Here is a 9,343-nt window from a genome sequence, read left to right as displayed (position 1 = left end):
TGTCTGTTCATGCCAATAAAACTCATTAAATTAAAATCTGAAATTGAGGGGACAGGCAAAGATCGAATTGTTTCAGTGTTGTAGGTTGGTTTTACATTATGTATCCTCAAATAGCAATTAGAAAAAAGTGAAAGACGCTTAATAATAGAATGCATTTTATATACATTCATACATATCTCATACATGTAATGTGGAAGGAAGGAAAAAACACCAATTCGACGGGCTCTATTTTGTAACTAACACTTCTCCGCCTTTATTTTGAAACCGGAAGTGTTGCTTTTATTTTATCAGTTTTGCGAGTCCTTGTCAAAAAATGAAGTAAAAAAAGATAAGGCTACTCCTTGAATGTCTTAACCGTCGGAAGGTGTCGTGAACGCCTCTGAAGGTCGCTAAACGCGTATTTACGGTAATTCGGACATGACATCAAATAGGGAGTGAGTGTGGGTGTTTTCCGCATTCCCCAACTGCCTGTCAGTCCCAGGGCCGAGCTCACACTCCGGAGGACGGCTGCCGGGAGCAGCAGCACGCAGGGACACATCCATGGGATAGAAGACGACGGTTCGTGGGAACATCCGACCAGGAAGCCGAGCAGCCGCACTGGTGCGTACCTTCTGCTTCACGGGCTCTGCTGCTGAGGCTACTTCTACATTGATGTCGATGGTCAGTGTGCCAGCAGTGCTCTCAATCCGTGTTTGTGTCTGAAATACTGGAAGGAACTGTGTGGGATTATAAAGTTTTGTATTATTGCACTCGTTAAGAACTGTGGGATGTTTGCTTTTTCCTACATAGGCTTCATGTCCCAACAGGTAGAGATAAAGAAAACGCTGCAGGCTACTTGTAGAGTCAGTATGGACCACGTAGTGGGTATATAAAGCACATTTAAACATTGAGATTATTATTAGGCCTATTAATTATATTAATTATTATTATCAGTTTTTTTCTCATTTACAGGCCTGCTATATATTATTTACCATTTATTTATTAACATTAACAAGACAAATAAAATCTTAAAAAAAAAATCCAGTTCCAAATTTGTTTATTATATCTTCACTGACCAGTATCAAGTATAACATATACCAAGGGAAACAGAACATATACAATTCAATAGAAACAATATAAAAGTGCCATAGAAAAACAACAACAGCGCAGTACAAAAGGACATCGATCAAAAAAACAAACAAATTATAACTACACTGACCAAATCTGAAGGTGAATCAATTCCCTAGGACAAGTTTGATATAGTACAATGTGTGCTAATCGCCAACAATGACCACTAAATTCAAAATGACTGACTTCCTTTTGGGTTTGGGGAATGGGTCCAAGAGGCTTGTGTTTGTATGTCTGGATGTGCTCTTTATAAGCCATTTTTCCACGCTCGCATGTGCGAGAACCATAGAGTACGTCATTTTTTACCACGGCTGACATGTGTGCCGCATCGCATTTGCTTCAGAGCATGTTGTTGCCTCATTCCAAAAAAAGGCCCCCATATCCTGTTACATTTTGCAAGGCCTAAACTCAAGCATTATATTTTTAACAAGAAAAAAAATCTGTTTATGGTGACCCGAAGGTTCCACTCTCATTCCTTCTCCCTCTTGATCTTTTTGCATCTGCAAAACAAGAAAACATCAGTTTTATGGGAAGCTCAAAGGAACCAGATTAGTCAGTCAGAACTGCCATTTCAACTGCTGTGGACATTTGTGGATGCAACAGCAATAATGTCAGTTGGGTATTTAACAATGCTGCAATTGTGGAGTCAGTACAAGTCTAATAATATTTTTAATACCACTTTTCCAGCAGGGCAGTTTGAGGTCTGGTTCGGAGCTGGCGCTGTATCTTGAACCAGTTCCCTCTTGGATGCGTCCATTGTAGATAAAACACAATAAAGTTCCCTTAAGGATGCTAATCCTAACCCTGACTAATCTGTTTCCCCATAAATGCATCATAACTCTGGATAGTTGATTGTTGAGTCTCATTCACAGACACTTTGGGACCCTAGGAATGAGCCTCAACAATCAACTCTGTTAGAGTCTTCTTGTGCGCATGTGCGAAAGCTGCTTGCTGCCTGTTACGTTGCTTTAAGTAATTTCCCCCTGGGATTATTCAAGTATTTCTGATTCTGATTCTCTTTCTCAGCTCTGATTGGTTGTTTTCGTTCAGGCCCAGTGGATTCTTACAAATGCCATGAGGAGTGTGAATAAAGAACAGTTGGATTTTGTTTAGAATAAGCTATTGTCAGTTAGAGCAGTGGTTCCTGCTTTTTCCTTAATGGATCCCTTTTCTATCATATACTACTGCTAGGGGAGGTTGGGAATGAGAAGAACATAAGAGATAAATCAAGATAGAGAGGGGGAAACATAAAAAGCAAAGAGATCAAAACAAAACACAGACAAGAAAAAAATATCCATAAACGAAATGAAAACACCATACAAATCTGGGTTGTCTCGGACATCGTCATTGCACTACATCCTTGGAAAACAGGGCTTGATGGGTGCAAGGGTGGTTGGGCCTCCAAGGAAAAGTAAATAAATTGCCCCTCAGGGACGTTAAAGCTGTACTTTAATCTAGAAATGGTTGACCCTATATCTATACTATCATTGAGTAAACTGACTCAGCTTGCGTGCTTGAGCTAGATGGCTGTTCACAGGTCTAATTCACACAAAAGTTACACAATCTAAAAACGTGTGCCATGATCGGCTGCCAAAAACTGAACCAAATACTGCATCTGACCACAGAGACTGTAGTAATGGATCCAGCATGCTCTGCTATCACTAACCTTGTGTTATCACTATATCAGTTCACTCTGTGTCCAGTCGCACTACTGAGGTGCCTGTGTGACCTAATGTTACAACTGTAGGACTCATTCTCTGGGTGTTCGTTCTACACAAATATCATATCAACAAACTGTAGGAAATATTTTGGTCTGATGGTGGCAGTCAGATTTACAAGGTTACTCTGAGTAATGTGGGAATTTATGTTGTAAAAAAAGGATAGAGTGAAATGATGCAACAGCGGCAACTACTCTTGTGGGAACTCCCAGCTTAACGTGTCATGTGAGCAATGAAAGAAAAATAAAGTGAGAGTTCCTGTGGTGAGACTGGTTGGACTCGACGTGGTTAGTTTAGTCAAATCAGCAGCATTGGCACACAACAGGCTTACAGAGGATGTTGTTTATGTAGAGTCGAGATTAGAATTTAAGAATGAGCCCAAAAAAAAGAGGAAGGGAAGAAGGGATTACTGCTCTGTATCAGCACACTGTCACCAGACAGTGCAAATTAAAGCTCTTTAATGAATGTAAAAATATTTCCTAAAACTAAATTGTGTTTAATATAAATAAGTTCACAGCTCAGCCTTCCAAGCCTACAGGCTTTTTTTTCAAATGATTGCAATCTCCAACTTCACTGCTAAATGCAACTAAATCCTACAGACCTCTTAGTCATGGATTAATATGTGTGTTTACAGTGGCAGAACAGGATTGACTGAAACTCCCCAGCCTTAATCTTCCAGTCCCCTTAATAACTAATATGGTTAGTTTGTCAATTATAATTTGACAGAACCGAATTTTTACAGACCATCATTATGTGATTCACCATGAGGACACTGGCCCCATCTTTATAAGGTGAAACAGATGTCGTATCGCATGTCCAAAACTGACTTGAATGTGGGGTCGGTCATTTTAGAGTAAGATAGTTGATTGTTCAGTCTCATTCACTGGTGGATGACCTGGGAATGAAATGAACTTAATTTAACTCAAGTGCTTCAACAACAGTAAGCATTTCCCCATTTTGTTCCCTTACACTTTAGCAGTAGATTTTTGCTTCCCACAATTAAATAAACATGATCATCTATGATCTTGACGTTTGAAATGCGTGCTCATCTCATAGAAAACTGCGCTTCCTAAACTAACAGCCTGCCACCACGGGTGATCAAGCTGCAGCTTCACATTAAAAGCATTTAAATGGCAAAACACAAGTTGAATTTCATTTTTAAGTAAGTTAGTTTCAGGAAGTGCAAAGTGTTTGTCAGTTGGCTTGACAGTGGCCCCCATCGTTCAACAAAAATGCATGTACAAATTGAGATGCAGTGCTCTGTAATGATATAGTGAAATAAATATGATCTCAATATTAATCAAAATAATCATGGCTACCATTTTGGCATTAATCATGCCCGCTCATGCTCTCTTCTCCTGCCATTCTCTCTGTTTTGAGAGCATTTTGAATAATTCAAAGATCAATTTAAACCAAGACATTTTTTATCTTAAAAGGACCAGTATGTTAGGTTTAGTGGTATTTAGTGGTGAAGTTGCCGATTGCAACTAACTGAACACAGCTCACGTCTGTATTTGACGTTGTGTGAAATGTTACATGGCTGTAGATAAAAACAGCTCAGTGTGCTTAAGGTTGGGTTCAGGTCTAAGGAGTACATGACTGGCATGACTGGCAAACCTGCTGAAGGGGATTAAGTTTAGCTAACTCTGATGGATTTATAAGTGCATTTATTTCATTCAACAACTCTTTACTTTTTTGTAGTAGAGCCTTCCTGTTTTTCGTTCCTCAGTTATGAAAACACTTCGACATTAAGGATTTATTCCTAAAAATCTTCAATTCAATTCAATTTTATTGTATAGCGCCAATCCTAAACCAGAGTTATCTCAGGATACTTTCAATAGAGCAGTCTAGACCGAACTCCTTTTAACATTTACAGAGACCCAACAGTACCAATCTTGTGTTCATTATATCAGACTGAACAGATTTAAACAGCACTAGATAGTCTTAAGGCCATCAGTTAACCAGGCTTTGCAGTGAATTATCTTTCAATTTACTTTACTATAGGGCTGTCCCCTATAGTATTTAGTATATCCCAGATTTTCCTAGTTGACTAGTAGTCGTTAAATAGAGCCAATAGTTAAGTAGTTACTGCATGTTTATGATATTAATTGAAGTATTTAAATATATATTCTTTACAACAAACTTGCTCCTCTTCCTCCATTTCATTCCTCCCCTTCCCCTGCCTGAACCCGCCATGTCTTCATTCCCAGAGTCAGAGTGTAGATCAGCTGACCTCATTGACCTGTCATTCTTACAGGCTGTGAATCCGTTTCCATTGGGCACTCGCCGTGCTCCAGTCCTGACCCTCATTCTGAACCGGCTCCCAGGTAGCATTCCCCGCTGGGTCGATAGAGCGTGATATAAAAACATAAACGATTTTCTATCAACAGACTGCCCTCTGTCCACATTAATATAGGTGAAAATGCTTCCTTTAGCCAGTAGACATGTTACACAGCTCTACACCGGGTGGGACTAGTAGCCCTAAAATGTGTTATCCCTTCTCACATACTTTCATACTCTGTCATTAAGGGAAGTCAGATGTATAGAAGGAAGTTGGTTACATACAGCTGATGCCAAATCAAGGTGGGGAGTGGTGTGATAAAAGAATGTATTGATGTATCATCGGAGAGGGAGTGTAATTTAGGAAAACATTTAAGGACTATTTTGCATATTTCTAAAAGGAGATGGCTGGAATAGAAATTGTGCAATAGAGAGCTATTGATGGGACGGTGGGTAGGGCAGGTAAAGAGGTAAGATGAAAGAGCCTCTATCTGTAGTTAAGGAAGGGCTTCATTTATTGCATTTTTAATATTGCAGCCGATTTTTAAAAATCCTCAGGTTCACAGCCCTGCAGTAGAACCTGAAATTAGGAAGTGCTACACCTACATGTGACCTGCGCCTCTGTAGAAACTGATGATGTCATAGGGTCTTTCCTATTCCACAGAAAGGCTTGCATTAAACTGGTACATCGTGATTAAGAAGAAAAGGTACGAATACATAGATCTTGATCTGATAGTGGGTTGTCTGTTGTCGCAGCTTCTCCTTTTCCCCGTTATGAACTGGTTAACTGTACACAGAATAAATATATTTAGATTTTTTTTTTTTTCTACTGTTAACATACAGGGAGTGGAACAACATATGTAGTAATGTAATTTCTGACATTTCTCATGTTCATCAGGTCCAACTTTGGTGTATGTAGAGTTTGGAGGAACAACTTGAAGTTGACTGTTAAACAGCCAGGAATGGACTAACCAAGGAGCAGGTGGATCTAAGCGAAGCAAATCAACATGGCAGTCTTCAAGCCTGAAAATGTGGAGGACTTCTATGAGATTGGTGAAGTTTTGGGAAGGTAAGGATATGGCTTTTTTTCTTTTCTTTTAAAGCTCTGCACGTATCAAGCAGTGTTTACCACAATGCAGTCATTGGTCATTTACAGACTTTGTTTCTGTGTTTCTTCTGTACTCCAGCTTCTTGCAGTTGAAATAAAACAATGATTATGAAGGTAAAATGCTGATATTCACTGTCAATTTGAGGACATTCTCTTACCACAATGAGCCCCCTGCATGTTGTAGGGTTAAAAACACAGCTTACTAAACTGTGTGCATAGTAAATACATTTGGGTAGCCGTGGCTCAGAGGCAGAGCGGGTCGTCCCCTAATCGGAAGGTTGTTGGTTCGATCCCCGGCTCCTGGTGCCACAAGTCTGCGTTAAGTTCTGTCTTTCGATGGACTTTGCCATCGCTGTGTGGAAGTTGTGTGAAAGGTGAATGTGCCATGTAATGTAAAAGCGCTTTGAGTTGGGTCGGAAAGACTAGAAAGCTGCTATTACAAGTACAGGTCCCATTTACCATTTACCATCATGCGTTTAAAGCAAAATCTTAACATTCATTCACAAACGGGATAAATTCTGATCTAAGCTCTCCGCACACCTGTATGTTCTGATGTCGGTCTGATACAGGTCCATTTACCATTTGCCATTTGTATTCCAAAAATTATTACTAAAATTGTAAAAAAGCCATCACTTTTAAGCTTTATGAAGCCAGCTATTTTTTTTTCAAGTAACTAAGTAATTTAAAGCTGCAGAAATCAGAGCCAAGAAAGATGTATTTGACACTCTGGGAATGAGACTCAACAATCAACTATCTATCTTGGCTCTGATTGGTTGTTTTCATTCAGGCCTGGTGGATTCTTACAAATACCATTAGGAGCATTAGGAGGAGCCAGAGGAACCTGATTTTAAATTACTTACTGCAGCTTTAAAAGTGTGTTTAATATCATCCTGTATTATATACATTGTGTATCATCTTTTTGCAGTTTGCGTAGTTAAGAGTTATATATATTTAAACTCAAGGCTCAAGATGTTTTTCATGGTTGTGCCGTTACATCAAATGGTAATAGTGTTAAAATAAATATAAATACTGCTGTGATAGGCTTACTATCAGTGTATTTTATGCAGCATAGAGGATATTTTGCTATTTGTGTAATACCACTTAATAGTCTCTTCATATAGCCAATATAATAATTAAATGCTGCATTAAATTATTATCACTTTACAGAATTCTTTTATTCTGAAGAGAGGAGCTAGATTTACTCACAACTAAAACGTGTTTGCACATACAGATACATGCATAGGAATTATTTTCATCAGATGAATAAAGCCATACATACACATGGTTCTGTTTTATAAATGTCAGTGAGTTTAATGGGTCCCATATGCACAAGCCTGATTTCCATTCCCATAGGTAACCATAGAAGGACACAGACATGCAATTTATGTGTTTGCACCTCAATACTTTTTCTTCCTCTCCAGTCGTCCAATGTAAATAAAAAACCTGGTAACTAACAACACCCCAGATGTGTCTTCTGGAAATCTTACTGTTGTTTTCTCGTGACTAACAGGAGTTTCTGTAACATCCATCCTGTGTCAGCAATATGAACTGTAGTCTTGCCATTGTCCTCCTGCACAGTGTTTACATATGGGCCTAAATTTAAATGGATGTTAACACTTACACACTTTAAAGCTGAAAGTGAGCCCAGCAATATATAAAACCAAGTTTACAGAGGATGTAATGTGCAAAGTAGTGTGCAAAGATGGCCGAGATGTTGTCAGATAAGTCCAGTGCAGATGTAGAGATAGGAAAGGAGGACAGTCTGCATTATATGCAAGGAAATGTGATGGGTGACACATTGTGAGTCTGTGTAGTGGGATGCAAGTGGCAGATAGAATTAGGGGGTGTGAGAGGGGTTGTTTATGAGGGTTATGACCTGAGGAAACAAGCTGTGGAAGTGGTGTGTGGTTCCAGTTTTTAGGGCTCTCATCCTCAGCTTAGAGGACAGTGCTGAAAGGGCAAGTGAGTTGGGTCTGTCAATTAATTTCCCTGCAGGCTGCACAACGAGCTGAGGTAGAGTTCGGTCTAGACCTGCTCTATTTGAAAAGTGTCCTGAGATAGATTGAATTAGTCTCACCCCAGATGTGTATGCTGGAAATCTTACTGTTAGTACAGTAGTATCTGTAACATCCATCCATATTGCACAGTGTTAACATTGAGAGCCTACATTTTAATGGATGTTAACACTTACACACTTTAAAGCTCAAAGTGAGAACAGAACATGTCCAAATAGTTACAGACAGAACAACATATATGATTAATTAATCTTTTAATAATGTTTTCTTTCTTTTTTTTCTAACTTATTAAATTAGACTTTTGGAATGTTTTGCAGCAGGTGCTAGGTCTGCCAGAGCTTCTGCAGTTTTGCTACAGTTAAAGAAACCTCTTCCTAAGTCCCGCCCTTTTTTGCTCTGTGCTCCAATAACAGTTGAGCAAGGCTTTCTCCTCTCGTGTACGTCTGTGTTGAAAAGACAACCACATTTTGAAGATGGTTAAAAGATAAAAGGGACATATATAGTCACATCTTAAGTTAGCTAATGTTAACAAAATGCTAGCTAACCTACATCAATCTTTAGCTAGCTAGTTAGCTAGCTAGTTAACTAGCGTTTTGCAATACACCAAATAACTAGCTTATCTACATAAATTATTAGCTAGGAGGTTTCATCTGATAGCGGTGGGGCTTAGGAAGGGGCAGTTGTCAAAACAACTTATTCTTGCTGTATTTCAAGCTTGGTGTTTTACTGTGAATTATGTTCCTGCCCTGTCCAGTGGGCATTTTGGCCAGGTTCGTCAGGTTCGTGAGCGGGCCACTGGGACTTGTTGGGCGGGCAAGTTCCTGAAGATCCGGAAGGGCGCATGCAGCCGCCTGGGCCTGGAGAGGAGCAGCGTAGAGCAAGAGGTGGAGATCCTCCAGGCTGTTCAACATCCAAACATTGTGACTCTCAAAGACGTTTTTGAGAGTCGAGCTGAGGTGGTGCTGATTCTGGAGCTGTGAGTTGACAGTAAAGTGTGTGTGTGTATGTGATTGTAAGAAATGCATATTTATTGTATCACAGATAGAAACCTCATCTCCCTTGGAATGACTGGAAAGATGGGCTCTTCCACTACGTGGCTGAGTTGCTGTTGTTCC

General features: G+C 39.5%; 1 protein-coding gene across 2 annotated transcripts; it reads left to right on the top strand.

The window, feature by feature from the left end:
* Window positions 1-301: 301 nt before the first annotated feature.
* Window positions 302-9,204, top strand: LOC118342766 (death-associated protein kinase 2-like; the record flags this gene model as incomplete). Of its 2 annotated transcripts, none has more annotated exon segments than XM_035681417.1 (3): window positions 302-600; window positions 6,004-6,174; window positions 8,983-9,204. In XM_035681417.1, coding segments are annotated over 2 exon segments (284 nt in total), but the record flags the coding sequence as incomplete, so codon positions are not given.
* Between the last annotated feature and the right edge of the window lie 139 nt (window positions 9,205-9,343).

This window comes from Morone saxatilis, unplaced genomic scaffold, assembly GCF_004916995.1.
Source record: "Morone saxatilis isolate NCDOM2014 unplaced genomic scaffold, NCSU_SB_2.0 Contig9, whole genome shotgun sequence".
In the NCBI taxonomy this organism is placed as follows: domain Eukaryota; kingdom Metazoa; phylum Chordata; class Actinopteri; family Moronidae; genus Morone; species Morone saxatilis.
This window is presented reverse-complemented; position numbering and strand designations above follow the sequence as displayed.